This window comes from Chelmon rostratus, chromosome 23 (assembly GCF_017976325.1).
Source record: "Chelmon rostratus isolate fCheRos1 chromosome 23, fCheRos1.pri, whole genome shotgun sequence".
Taxonomy (NCBI): Eukaryota; Metazoa; Chordata; class Actinopteri; order Chaetodontiformes; family Chaetodontidae; genus Chelmon; species Chelmon rostratus.
The window spans coordinates 8,001,998-8,017,316 of record NC_055680.1 but is presented as its reverse complement, the minus strand read 5'-3'; the positions used below and the strand labels follow the sequence as shown (position 1 = coordinate 8,017,316).

The following is a 15,319-nucleotide window of genomic DNA, read 5'->3' as shown; positions in this document are numbered from 1 at the left end:
TTTAGTTGAGCTTTTCCACAACCTTCTCAAGAAGGCCTTCACTGTGGTTAAATCCCCCTGGTTGGGAAACACTGCACAAGGCAAATCAGATATATTTTTTTGTGTATGTGTGTGAGTTGGAAAAGACTTCCAGACAGGTCTTATAGCATTGGTTTATGCATTTATATTCATAAATATCAGGGAATACTTCCACATATAAGGCACATGTAGTCTCATCTGAATATCAACTTCTAAATGAGGAAAAAAAAAAACGGACTGATTAGCAAGATTCACCGATACAGATAAATAGACATAAATAGTCTCTTTAATATTAACATCATTAATTCACACATATATACAAAACAGTTTTGGTAAGCCAAGTTAGACCCCCGATGAGAGTAACAACAAAATGGAGAACTCAATTTATCGGCATCCCTTAGGAAGAGGAAGAAAGCAAACAATTGGGATTATCTTATCGCAGGGGAAGGAAGAAGGGAATACGGGGCACAGAAGTTGAGGCTGCCATATTTATTATTTTGGTAGCTAATTTTTTCCTGCAGGGCATGAAGTTTGCGATTACACTGATTTCAAGAGTTTCTGTTCCTGTGCAGCAACAAGCCGTCTCAATACAATGTGCACCACCGGTTCTGTTAACGCTGGCTAGAAAAAGTGTTTTTTGGTTTTATTGGCTAAAACAGCGTTGAAAAGCGAGTTAGTGAGCGGTGGTTACATTGTAAGAATGCAGCAAGACGGAGGACAAAGATTTAAATAAACTCCCTCAGTCTTTCAGTGGTGTCGCAGCACTGTTGTCACTGTGACAGGCGTCACTACGCTGATTGACAGTGAGCGTCCCACTCCGTACTCGACACCTCTGTGGTCTGGTTCTCCGGCACTGATATTGAGGCTTCTACATGTTCAGGTACATTATTAGACCCATCGTCCTGGGATTCGCAGGGCTGATCAACCGCCTCTGAGTGATCAGCAGAGGTTTGTTTAATTGGGAGCCAAGGAAGGTCTGATTCAGTGGACGGGACACCCAGCGCCAAGGCTGCCTCTTCTCCTTCCTCCACCGTGGAGCCCAGTTCTTCATCTTCAACTCCCTCAACCTCGTGCCCCGCCTCTTCCACAGGACTCCGCCCCTCCTCCAGCTCCAAGGCGGCTCGATCTTCCGTGAGGGTCACGATTTCTCCCCCTCGCCTGTCAATCCCATTCGTCTCCAAGCCCACGAGAGGCTCCAGGCTGTTGAGCAGCGCAGGTGTGTCTTCCCTGCTGACGCCATCTGTGCCAAGGTCGCTGCCAGCGGTGTGGCATTCCCACAATGATTCATGTGAACTTCTGTCGTCTGACACAACAGGGAGAGGGAAGATGAGACAACTGGTCATTTTAATTACTCACTTGATCTGAAGCCATAGTTTCATCAGCAGACAAGTACTTTTGCCCGATTGTGTTCCTCTGTCGGAGTAAGACGGCCGCTGATTTGTGTTAGCTGGCAACAACGACAGTAAGTAACTTCAAATATCAATTATCAAATATTTTAAATTGACTGAGTAACAGACTAATCATTACAACTATACGATCTATTGCAAACACTACCAATAAAAAACTTTAGCTGAGTGGCAGCATTCCAGCCAGAGTTGTTGTCAAGCGTGCGTCATAGGTGCACTCCGGTACTTAAATAGTTCAACATCTCTGACCCAACCCACAGACTTTGCAGGTAAATGCTAAGAGTCTTAAAGTGATGCATCACAAGGATGGCTCACTTTATCAAATGTATTTGCTGTTTGCTTCTTCTGTTGATGGCATGATGGTAAAAGGGATTAGTAGAAAAAAGTTTTGTTGATTGCCAGGGCAGACAGCTACCTTCCAACCCTATTTGTACATGTGGTGCTGCATAACACAGAAAACAGATGAACAGCCAATATAATCCAAGTACGCTGATAGACCAAGGTCTACAGTGTCATGCCTGGTCTTTTTTATCTAAATAAATTAGGACAGGATGAAAAAACACAAGGAGAAAACATAAGGAAAACTTTCCTCTTTCAGAGTTGGACCACTGTGTCAACATAGAAAGTTATTTCAATTACTTATGTGACTGAAGTGCTTCCATGGCAACAGGCTAAATATAGCAGCAGTGCCCCAGACAAGGGGATGCAAGACAAGTGTGACGCCCCGCATCTTGGCAATAGCAACAGCTTAGTTCTGCTTCTTCGCCAAAATATGCTCTCACTTTGGGGATTACTGACCCATATTTGTGGATGTGCAGGCAAAAAGGTTAAAGACTGCGCATAGAGTCCCAGCCACCTTTCCCCACACATACATACACAGGAAAATACACGCAGGAAGAAAGCAACATTACTTGAACTGACATCCATATTTATGGGCCCCCACCCCCACACCCCCTTTCAAAGAGAACACGGCAGAAGTTTCTGAATGTCAGCAGGCGAGAATTTGCTTCACATTTCCAAAATGCCATGGCATTTGGGCAGCTTGCACCAATGAGAGGCAGGGAGGAGTGGAGGCGGGAAGGGAAAGGACTTGGGTTAAACATGGAAGATAGCGAGGAGTGTTTAGCACGCAGTGGCTAATTGCAGTGTTTGTGCCGTGAGCTGCAGCGCGCTTATCAATGGTGGGAGAAGCCAGTTGCATGCAATTACACTCTCACCTTTGGGTGGCTGCACTCTGGGCTGCATGTTGGGGTGAGACGTGGCACGTGTTGGATGGAGCTCCGGCTGAAGGTTTTCATTCAGGGTGATACTGTCTCGTGTTCCTGTAAGACGGAACAAACACTCGCTGTCACTGTCGCACAAGAAAAAGACAAAGTAAGTGCTATGGAGAGTTCTGCAATGTTTGGGCACGTCAGGACTGGATGGAGCTCATCCGAGCGCATGTACGGTGCTGCGCCGTGTGTACTTTCACACAGCGTACAGGCATGCACGCACGTAAGCATTGCAGTGCTCACAGGAAGTGGCTCCAGCTCCCTGTCATCTGTCTTCATTAGTGATGGCTGCACGCCTCTTAGGCTGACGCCATATGCTACTCATAGGAGACTGTGCGCGATAAACCAGACGTCACAAATACACACACGTAAAACTGTATTCACAAAGACGCATGCATACACTCGAGCCTGCGTGCGTTCAGATCAGCATTTGCCTTCACAGGAACGCTGTGAATAGGCCTGTTTCTGACCGTTCAAGTGTGAGACACAAAAACAAACAGAAGAATGAGAAAATGGATGACCGGGTGACGCGATGCGTGAGAATCATGAATGGTGAACGGGGACCATATTGTTATGAATGCAGTCCATATTGTCATGCGTGCTCAAGTGTTGACACTGATGTGGGAACAGTGAGTGGGAGGGTGGGGTGGGCTGTCTGGATCCTGAGGCTTCCACACACAAACTGGCTCCATCAGGAGAAGCAACAAAGTTGATATTTGTCTAAAAAGTTGTCTTATTTCTGTTGCAGAGACAGCAGCCTGATTCATGATGCCAGATTGTTTTGCTCTGTGGATGGCAATGTCGGTCTGATGGTCCACCACTGAAATATCTCAAAAACGACCCGATGGATTGCCATTAAAGTTTGTACATTCATGATCGCCATGAATCCTGATGAGTTTGGTGACCCTCTGACTTTTTCTCCAGCGCCAAAATCAGGTTGACATTTGTGATTTTGATTGAAATGTTTCAATAGCTATTGCCATGAAATATGGTACAAACAATCGTGTCCCCTCGGGATGAATTCTAATAACTTTGGCGATCCCAGGTCAAAATTTCAATCCGTCCAGCACTTTGGTTTGTGACCAAATAATTGCAAAACTAATTCCAACCAGCCTCAGCTGTACTTTGTGTTTCATTGTAATTAACAAATATTAGCGTGCTAACATCTCAGACAGTGAATCTAGTCAACATTGTGTTAAACATCAGCATGTTAGCATTGTCAATGTAAGCGGATGTTAGCATTTAGCCTGAAATGCTGCTGAACCAAGGTGGTCTCACAGCCACAAGCATGAAAGTAAACTAGTTTTGTTACTCTTTAATTCTAAATTGATTATTTTAAAGAGCCACTTAAGAAATTAACTAATTTCAAATGAGTATTAGCAACAGGTTCTGGTTCAGGTACTGTAACTAGGGGTGGGTCATATGGATACAATTTTACCTCATGCACCTCATGTACTTTATGTCATATTATAAATCTGTAAATACATTGAGTTTTCTCATAATTCTAAGAACTAAACTGTTTGCAGATAAAATGTAAAGGGAATTGTTGTTTTAAATATCTGAAAAATCAAGATGTTTCATAACATTAATGAAAAATCTTGTGAATCTAAGATTGCCATGAAGCGGTTGTGCTCAGTGACTTGCAACACTGCCCATAATGAACCAGAGATATCAATCAACTGTGTCAGCCGGAAAGAAAAATGTTTATATAAACATCTGTGATCTCAATACATACATTGCTATATGATTACTCCTAACTCAAGTCTCACTTCGCTCACAGCTGGATTAGTTTTGTTTGGAGAATAACAGATTCTTAAATGTTGTGTATCATAAAACAGCTTTCACAAGACAAAAGAGTCAGCAGTTCTCCAGAGGAAAAGTCATTAAGCTCAGATAGCTGGCCTCCAGCTTTCAGACTCTGCTCCTTCATCCAAGCGCAGTCTTTAAGTTTCCAGAGAGGGGCCTTAGAGGAGTTCTGCAGAGTGCCTTTTAAAGCCAGTAATAAGGTGGCGTTAGTTACTGGTATGAAGAGGAAAGCCCAGACTGAGCAGGAGCCATGCAGCACTCAGGAGGCGGCGGAGGCAGGAGGCACCAGCAACTTCCTTTCAACCGGACTGGAAGCTGCCTGTCCAACCATCTCGTAAATGTAAATAAAAACAAAACGCAATCTTTTTGCAAACAAACAGTGTTCACCCACAACGGTTTTACGAAGTATTCCTGAGCCCATGTAGCAACATCCTCGCTCCATCCTCGCTTGTGAAGCCTCCAAACAGGTGTTTTTGGAGCATTTCACAACTTTCTCAGTCTTTTGTTGCTCCTGTCCCAACTTGTTTAAAATGTGTTACTGCATCAAATTCAGAATCGGCAGATATTTACAAAAATCAATGAAGCTGATGCAGTAAAATATATTGTCTTTGAACTGTTTTCAATTGAGCATATGTCAAAAAGGGTTAGCAAGTTATTACATCCTGTTTTATGTATGTTTTACAAGTTGGAATCAGGATTGTATGAATATCCATATGCACCTACCCTGCTGGAAAAAAAAAAAAAAAACTGTCAACAGTTAGATGGTTAAATCCTACACTGGGATGCAGTGCTGTCTAGCTCCAGGGTGACAAGGAAATGCCTTCCTCTTAACTGGCAAGAGTCTGTCACTGATCCCAAACAGAGCTATATGGATGCACTCTGTATCCACCTCTGTCTTTTCAATAGCTGATGCACACTGACAGGCTTTCACTTGCTGTGTTACATTTCAGCTTGAGTCCTTCAGCATGGGGGGTGGGGTGGACCGCAAGACTGGTGGGGATCTATCAATCACAACTTTATCTGACTCACTGCATCGGCGTCATTGTTATTGTTCTTGGCTCTCTCTTATCCGGAGACAACGCAGTCACCTCTAGTGTTCTCCGGGCCTCAGGTAGGCAGCCAAGGCCCTCCATCCTATCCTGTTTGCCTTTAATATCCATCAGCCCAACTTCACATCACATCAAGGCCACAGACGATCACATCTCTCTCTATATTTCTGTCTCCCTAACTGTGGTGGACAGCGTGGTCGTCAGGCACTCTGGGCCCTCGCCTACAAATTCCCTAATAACGGCACATTCCCCTAAATGTGTTTGTAATGTGGGCAATCATTTTCAGTAATGGATGCTTGTCAGTTTTATAGCGGTGAGAATGACGGTCTCATGACAGGGCACCTCCATCCAGCCGCAGCCCCTCCACCTCTCTGGTTCATACACGGCACAACATCGCCCTCCAGTGGCTGAAGCGGGGAACTATTTTCCAGGTGGACTGTCGTGCCTCCTGGTTGGATTTGGAAATCCTTTCTCAGACACAGTAGTTGCACACGCAGGTTGGGATACCACTTTTGGTACAGTTGACATTTGATTGATTGTCATTTTGCATGTTTTTGTTTGGTTCTGCTGCTCTGAGGATGAGGTTTGTTTAAAGGAGGAAAATTTAAGTGTCGCTATGGATACAGAGCATGTCAAAGTATATTCTTGTCAACTAATGTAAGCATTAAGGAGCAAATTAAATGGCTAGTTTGCTATAGTTGGTTTTCCTCACAGTCTGCAACATATATCTTGTTCTCATGTGGGTTCTGCTTCAAATTCTTACCAGTGTGCATCTGACACCCCTTTCACACCTGGTATTAAAATGGGATCTGAATCCAAATACGTTAGCTGGGTAATAAACGATCTCATCTTGCCTTTGCGTTTACACTTGGCGTTTTTAATGCCTTCTCGTTATCCTCGTTGAGATCTGATCCGTGTCCTCCGGAGCAAAACCTGCATGTGAGGTGGCGGCAAATCAGCCCCAGACTCCCTTAAAAAAAACATCACAGACTCAGAGTTTTGTGAGTCTCTGGGTAAGGAGAAGCTTAATATTTTGTGAAACGCTGTTTCTGACAAATTATTTGTACTCTCTTGTAAATTCAGCAAATGCAATACATGAAGCATTCTTTGAATAATAAATGTTGTGTCAGTTGCTCCCACCGAAAAGGTGACTGTGACTAGATAAGGTCTACGCCTTGTTAAAAGCTGATCAGCTGCACAGATAAGTGTAGCAGTTATTTCCTACTGTATATCATGCTTTTTCCTCCTGTGCTGCTTTCATTTTTTGCACAGTTCTGTTGAATAAGGTATCTTTTGATGCTTCGTGGCACAGAATAGATGTATATCCAGTTCCAAAGAAAAAAGCTCCCACACACACTTATCATCTCTGCACTGATTTCACAGAGTGATCAGTAATTAGAGGCGTGTCTCTTTCAGCCTTCTCACTTGCTCCCTCTCTAAAATTTGAACAACGTCCTCTATGTCCAGTGTGTACGGATCCCAGCACATTGTACAGACTGCATTTACACCTACCGAACACAGTGCCGGACAGACTACCTCCAGATGTGTTCAGGTCGATCGGATCACATTCCGATCATGACGCATCTACACTTTGCATGATTTTCCTTATCTGGAAAACGTGTTCGGATTAGGTTCCCATTTTAATACCAGGAGCACACAGGGTCTGAATGCATGTTAAAATAAACCCAGAAAACATTAGTGTGCTGCCTTAAAAAAAGGACTCTCCTGCTCTGAAAACATGCCAAACCCAAATATTAAAAAAGAGCCCTGAGTGTAATATTTAAGACAGATCCACTAGACCAAAAGGATCAATGTGTGATATTCAGGCAGCCTGCTTCAGTCAATGGTATCATGAACACACACACGAGCGGGTGGTCAATGGAGTCGACACATTGTAAACGGTGGGCATGAGGTGACACGCTTTCTGGGCGTCTGCCCAGATTTGTCCTGGCATGACATAGTGGAGGGCATGGATGGGCTAAGTGGGGCAGAAGGAATACATACTCCCAATTCCCACAGATACGCGGTAGGTCAAGCCTGAGACGCAGCCAGGGAGAGAGAAAGACACACTGTTATGAACATAAAACCCTATTAATGTATCTCGATTAATAAAAAAAAGAGAAGAAGAGAAATTAATTTAAATCGGAAAAGATCCCTGGGTTTTTACTCATAAAGAGATAAGTGATAAAACAGGAGATTCAAAAGCAACTTATGGCAACATGTTAGGAAAAACATGATCTTCTCCAATTTCTAGAGCAAATTATTACTTACAAAGAAATGGACAGCTTGTCATGAGCTAACTGCAATTTCCCTTCTGTAAACACACACACAGTCACATGGTCACGTTGACTAATGCTGTGGTACAGTTACAGTTACCATCCAGGTCTTTGCAACAGGCTGAGACCGATGCCTTGCTTCACAGGGAGTTACAGTTAAGTTCCTGATCATTACAGATTTACAGCCATTTAATCACAAATTGAGCTATATATTTACCCACTGTCTTAAAAATCACTGTTTAAAAGCTTGACTGCACAGAAGAAATGTGTTTAATGTAAGGTGATAGACGAACAGGATTATTTTCTATTCAAGCCAAAATAACCGTATCCATGACAAATTACTGTGCCACTGAAATATTGCTTCACCAGTTGTTTGGTTTCATATTCTCAAGATAAGAGTTTCTGTCAAATTACTGTTATCACCCACCTGGAAGGCTCCACAGTCCTGAAACCTCCAGCGTCTTCAGCTTCCTTTCCAAATCTGCAACTCTGTTTCCGAGGATCCTGCAGACCAAGTGCGATGGGTCAGGTTACTCGGGAATGACGGGAAAGAGTGTGTACTCGCAGTGTTTGCCTTGCAGGTGGAGGAGGATTCTCGGGACGGGTAGGCAAACGTTACAGGTGCGTTACCTGTTGGTGTGCCTCTGGTGCTGGATGACCAGGTTCTTCTCATGGATGGTCTCCAGCAGAGCCGTGGCCAGGGACTTGAGGTCGGAGATGGACTGAGGTGTGGCTGGCAGGCTGCAGCCCTGCTCTTCCAAGAGCATCTCCTGGACTGAAAAGGAGAGGTAAAATAGGGGCGATAGCAGATAAAAGAAAGAGAAACAGGAAGGGAACAGAAGAAGGGAATAAAAACGACAGAGAGCTATTTTCACTTGAAGCCGCATGTGTTTATGATGCCATCAATGACAACATGGCCTCATTTATAAAAGAGATGTTGGGTAATAACCTGCAACATGCCAATAATGCCCCGATAAAACTTTCAACACTTGAAAAAACAGGTACAAGAGAGAATATGGTAATATAACAAGAGACGGGGAAAACAGCATGACAAGAGCAAGACGGAGATGGAGAGTTAGAAACAGCTGTCTGCTAGGTGACACTCTCCTAACTTTAACTCCGGAGCCCACTGTGCTGCTTCTGCCAGCAACTGTCAGTCATCATGGCAGGCTCATTTCCCTGCCAGTGGTGCTCTCCACCACTCAGAATACAATTAGTAACGCGGCTGGTGTCCGGGCGGTGGCTTGAAGGATGGGTGAAAAACAAAAAAACAAAAAAAAAAAAAACAGACTTATTAAATCTTCATGCTATAAAACAGGGGAGGCGCACACTATTTTACTGGCCTTCAAAGCTCTGGTTTCTATTTATGTCAGAGCTTCAGAGAATTCAGAGGGAGGTTTCACCTTGTTTGGCAGAGAGGACTCCAGTGAGGGGGCTGCTGTTTGATTTCCCGAATGTGCTGGAGTTTTTCCTCCTCTCAAGAGCCGTCTGTGAGGAGGGAAAAACGAGAGAACGATTTAAATAAAAGCAACCTCGCGTACTTTCACTGCAAAATCAACTTGAGGGAAGTTCAGGATTCAGGAGCCTCAGAATCAGCTTTACATTTCCGTTTTATCCGAGGCATTCAAACGGTACCTTGTACTTCATGATGTTAGATTTCAGCAGGTTCACCTCCTCTTGCAGTTGGCTGAAACGTTCATGCAGATACCTGCAGTGACAGAGATCAAAATCACAATTCACACACACCGATGGCACAGCTGTCAGGAACAATTCAGGGTCCAGCATCCTGCCCAAGGACACCTCCAACATGCAGGGGATTCGAACCACTGATCATTGATCTACATTTGTGATTGGTATTGTTTTTTTTAAAAAAGGATTAAATCACTTCAACACTGCAAATACTAATGAGGTCTTTTAATTAGTTTCTAATCTTGATAGAGCTCAAAGATTTCAGAAGAGGGTGCGTGCACAAGCAGGCAAAAATACTCAGGTGCAACACTAAAAATACTTTGTATCTCACTGCAAGGCACAGAGGAGACAGTGGGCTCCAAATAAGTAGTTGATTTTAATTATTTATAATTAATTCCCCTCTCAAGGCCATGTTTCAATCTACATGATCTTTGTCCGGCAAAAGGAAGCAGGCGTTTCTTTTAGAGGCAGTCAGCAGCTCATGTCCTGATCACCTGCTGGCCAGAAAGCAGCAGGGAAAAACAAACACCACAAGATGGCGACAAAGGCACTCCAGAAAAATAGGCACGCTACAAAATCCAGATTTTTCTTTTTTTTTGGATATAGTGTGTTATAGTGACAGCACCTGAAACACATGTGTGGGACAGGGAAAATGAATTAAAAAATATATATACCACACCCACACACACATTCCTCTTTTGCACTGATTTTGCATCAAGCTGGAGCTTTTGAGACAGCTCACATTTCCCATCATGCTGTGCTAGACTGAGTAGTTTATTAAATTTGCTGCTTTATATTCAAAAATGCAACTCTCAGGCTACTGTCTGTTAGTGTTTGCCGTGTGTCTATTCAGAACATGCTGGTTTATAGTTTTAATTACTGAAGCAGCTGTTACATTTCTTGACTTGCTGGCTTGCTGAGAACTACCAAACAATGTCTCCTCATCGTTACTGTACTGCATTCATTTTAACGTCTTTACTCCCAACACTGGACATCCCTGCTGACCTGTTCTCCATGCAGAGGGCATCCACATCAATGATGCGTGCCTCACGGTTGCCCAAGATGTGGTTGAGCTCCACGTTGAGTCGGTAGGCCTTCTCCCTGAACACACTGCGCTCCGCCTTCACGTCCTGCAGCTCGTCTGTCACAGCCTTCATGTTGTGCTCCATCTCCTCCATCTAGGAAAAGATAGCCAGGCAAAAGAATGCTCGTAAGAGAAGTCAGTGAGAGGAAATTCACAGCTTTGTTCACTAAAGCAGAGTCCTCTGAGAGTGCATACACTCTTTTCAGGAATCAGCAACTTTCACCAGAGCGAGTAGCTCCAGCAGAGCAGACAGAAGTTAAATGGCTTAAACCTTAACAGCAGCTTTAAAGGAAGGGACAGTACCCTTTTTTCTTCTAAAATCCAAAACAACAGCAGCTCACTCGCCTTATGAAGAGTGACCATCATAAGGCGAGTGACAGTCATGAGAATATTTCCAGAAAGTGAGGCTTGATGTGAAATGCAAAATATAAATAACTTGTATTGTGACAGACTTCTCTCTGTAGCATTCGTCCCTTTTCGACCAACAGCACGAACTAAGTTCAGGAACCAAACCCCGAAGTACGAAGGAACGAAAGAACCCCAAAGATTTAGATTCAGCGAAAAAAAACAACAACAACAGGGCACAGTCATTGTGTTCTTCTTTGTGGCACGACTTTATGGTTTCATGGATGTAATGCATTGATGGAGAAGGGAGAAGAAAAAAGAGACTTAAATCTCCAAACATCACGAGAAATGTCCTTCTCTCCTTTGAACTGATACCAGGGCTGAGGAATTAAACTCAGTGGTAAGGTAAGGTTCCTTTGATCCAAAAATGGTCCAAAAAAGTCCCTGTGGATGAATCAGGCTGACTGTTGGAACAGGGACAGTTTGGAATAATTTTTTTTGTCTTTGGCCTTTGACAGATTAACTGTCAATGTTTTGAATGTGCCATCTGATGTTTGGATGGTTTACGATGATGATTACAAAAAAGAAAAAAAAGGAAATGTATCAACCTGCAGCCCCGCTCTCTCTAGCTGGTGAACGAGATCCTCCCGTTCATGAGCGGGGAAATGGCGTGTCCCCACCTCCTCGTCCCCCAGCCTCTGTCGAGTAATGGTCATCCTCAGGAGCTGCAGGAAAAACAACTGTTAAATTTACTGCTTCACTCAAACACATCAACCCAAGCCCTGGACTGAGTGAGGGGGGGTCATGTTGAACTGCATCCAAGCTTGCGTGTGCGCTGCTACCGCTAACCTCACCTTGTTATCCCCCTGGGCCTCTGCAAGCCTCTGAGTCAGCTCCTTCACCTCCTCTGTAAGCTGCTTCGCTCGGTCTCTCGAGTCTCTCAACAGCTGAGCCAGGTTCACCTGAGAAGGTGGAGAGGAGGAGCAAATGAACTGAAGGAGAAAGATACAGAGAAGCAACACGGTCTGAAACTGCAAACAGCTGGTGGCCACTTGATGTCTCACGGAGGAGGGCCAAATCCACGGATAAAACCCATTTTACCACTTCTTCTGCTGTCAGCTCTTGGAAATGTATGCACAGGAACAATTGTTAACAAACAGAAATGAGTGCTGAACATGCTTCTTTTAACAGCTTCTGAATGGGTCGTGCATCATAAATAGATTTTTGAGATCAAAAGACTGCAAGGGCAAAGATAAAAAGATTATGCTGAGCAAAGACACACCGATTATTTCTTGGTTATGGTTGATTTCACACCTATATTACCCTTGTGGCAGTCTCGCTATCAATTCATAAATACTTACTAACAGGCATTATTTCACAAATTACTCGATATCAGTGAAATCACAGCCAAAATGTAAAGTCACTGTAAAATTTGTGACACTGAACTCTCCTTTCCTAGACTTTCCAAAGTCTGTTGTTGCTCCTGTCCCAACTCGTTTCAAACATGTTGCAGCATCAAATTCAGAATAATATTTACAAAAATCAATGATGCTGATGAGGCAAAATATTAAATATATTGTCTTTATACTGTTCTCAGTTGAATATATGTCACTAAGAATTAACAAGGTGTCACATTATGTTTTCTTTATGTTTTCAACAGCGTCGCAACTTTTTTGGAATCGGGGTTGTATATAAAAAGCGATAAAATGTGCATGTCAGCATTATCCTCACAATGCTGATGTTTGTTTTTTGTCCTCTAAAAGGCAAGACTGCTTTTTATAATGCAATTCAGCAGCCAACTCTTCAATTAAGGCTGTCACAGCGTCCTTGAAGGCACCACCATGCAGAGTCCTACGGGACTCTGACGACACGTCCCCACCCTTACGTTTAATCTAACCGTAAGAAGTCTTCAGACAGAGCTAATGAAAAGGTTGTTCAATCCAGCGTCACTAAGTGAGCGTATGATCTGTATTTGCTTGGTATTATGAGGTTGTTTGTTCATGGGCATCTTGAGTTTGACGTGAACTCAGGTCCAAGAGGTTGATCCTCATCTATCTGAATCAACAAAACAAAGGCAGAGAGCAGTTTCATTCAGCCACACCTTCACATTTACACTGTAACATCACAAAGGCAAATATGTTTAGCATTAGTGGCTGTGAGAAGATGCTCAAAACCAACAACGACTTACTTGATTGCGTTTTTCTGGCGGCAAAGAGGGGTCCCCATCCTGAAATATGAAGAGTTACAGAATTAACATCATCTCATGCAATTATTATATGACATTACGCAGGCTGTTAAACAAGCCCATTAAACTGACAGGCTGCCTCATCAGTGGGAACCAATCAACAAACCATTTGCGTGGACAACATCGTGCACATGAACAAACAAACACCTCCTCGAAGGTCTGAACCACTCACAATGAGTTCCCTGTACTTTTTCTTGAGGCCTTGGTGGCGCTCCCTCAGCTGGTTGGCCATCAGCTTGTACTGGTCTCTCTCCTGCTGACAGGTATCCAGCTCCTTGGACAGAATGAGCAGGGCCTCCTTCTTACTCTCGAGCTTCCGCTTACACACCAGGAACTACAACAAACGGCGCGCACACAAGGACAGAACTGAGAGTGGAGGCGTTATGAGATGCATTATTGTGGACACATTTCACAGTAGGTCCCCCAGCTCCGAGTGTTCATTCCAGGACCACGGGAGCAGGCATGTATATAACATCAGGCTGTACCACCTACTGGGACCCGGTCTTGACGTGGAAGCAGTCAAAGTACTTAGCTGTAACTGACCAGCTCCCAGCAGGTGGAAAAGCACACACTGGAGCCAAGTGTTTAAAGTATAGATAAGAGCCAGCAGAAGGAACAGTAAACCTTGATAGCCGTCAGACCAGTTCATAACCAAATGAAACAGCAGCAGCTGCCATGCAGCTGAATGTACAGGAGTGTGTAGTCAGGCAAGTTTTATCAATCATTGACAATGACAGGGGACGCAACTAACACAAAGAATCCAGGTTGAATTTCAGTTAAATAAATGTCATCTATGATAATCATTAAACTTCCTTTCACTCCATATTTTTCCCCTGCTCATCCAAGTTCCCCCTGCCCCACAAGGAGGTCCGCTCCCCAGTTTGAGAACCACTGCGTTATAAAAAGCTGCAAGTCATGATCAATGAATCTGACAACTGTTTCTTTTTTCCCCACAGTCCTCTAAAACTGGTTGTCTTTAGTATGTTTAGTTTGCAATCACATCTGACAAAGAAAAGCTGCAAATCCTTACAATTTTTGGCGTTAAAAAAGACCACAGCAATTATCTGAGCATCAAAATAGTTTGGATTCATCATTTCATCACTGCAGCTTGACCCCCCTGCTCTGTAAAATTGGTGGCCTTCATTCAAATTTCAGAGGGTACAGTTGGATGATCACCAATGTAGATATCAGATGATCAACCAGTCATGTCCTCCACCTTCTGGGTGGAGGTCTCTTCTTAATCACGGCTACATAAGCAGTCCCTGCAAGCTGCACGAATATCTGACTTTTATTTTGGAAAATGTCATTTTGACGTTCACCAGGTGGTGGTGGGTCACTCTGCATTAAACTAACCACTTCACTTCAGTCTGTATCACTGTTGAGCTGAAATATATATCGAATAGCGTTTTGTTTTTTTGTTGGTTTTTTTTTTACATTTTCGTGAATACAATTCTGCCATATCTTTACGGTGCCAATTACGTTATTAGCTCACACCGCGTTTTCACCTCCGAAATACACTCATATGTATTTTATGCGCCCACACAGCTGAGGTCGAACCTTACCGTCGGTTTAAATGCTAACAAGTAGATGTCGCCCCACAGGTGTGTTATCTATGCTGCTTCATACGTGCTTCAGAGGCGGCCAGGAGTGTTCCTGCATTAGCAGGCAGACACGGATGCTGTCGGCCTGTCAGAATAGCATGCTAGCGTAACCCCATCAGTGTCCAAAGCTAAAGGCGAAAAAGTAAGAGTTTTCTACGTGGCGTTGAACACCACCTCCGTCCATTAGGACGAGCGGCTCGGAGCTCGTTCCATATGGAGGACGGCGCATCAGTCAGAATGAGTCCGTCTCCGAAGCGGCTGTTCACGGCTCTCCGCCACTCTCTTACCTCGCTGACAAGCCCCTGCCAGTCACTCTCACTCCTCTTAGAAGACTGCATTATCCGAAATATTACGACCAGCTGTCCGGACACACGCTGCCTCCCTGCCGCCGTCCGACCTGCCGCTCCCCCGTTTGTTTATCCTGCAACGTCACAGTTTTTTTTTTTTTCTTGGGGGGGGGGGGGGTACTCAAGTCGCTCGGAATGACAAAAAAACTACTTCCGGTACTACGTTGAAATTAAAACGATCG

The 15,319-nt window shown here is 43.9% G+C and overlaps 1 protein-coding gene across 1 annotated transcript; it reads right to left on the bottom strand.

The window, feature by feature from the left end:
• Positions 1–276: 276 nt before the first annotated feature.
• ccdc149a (coiled-coil domain containing 149a) lies at positions 277–15,187 on the bottom strand. Its single transcript, XM_041965010.1, has 12 exons — positions 15,078–15,187; positions 13,362–13,523; positions 13,133–13,171; positions 11,799–11,906; positions 11,553–11,669; positions 10,521–10,693; positions 9,462–9,534; positions 9,230–9,314; positions 8,457–8,601; positions 8,254–8,330; positions 2,642–2,746; positions 277–1,321 (listed from the first exon to the last, which is right to left on the bottom strand). The coding sequence occupies exons 1-12, from the start codon at positions 15,126–15,128 to the stop codon at positions 807–809; spliced, it is 1,650 nt and encodes a 549-aa protein (XP_041820944.1). The 5' UTR covers positions 15,129–15,187; the 3' UTR covers positions 277–806.
• Between the last annotated feature and the right edge of the window lie 132 nt (positions 15,188–15,319).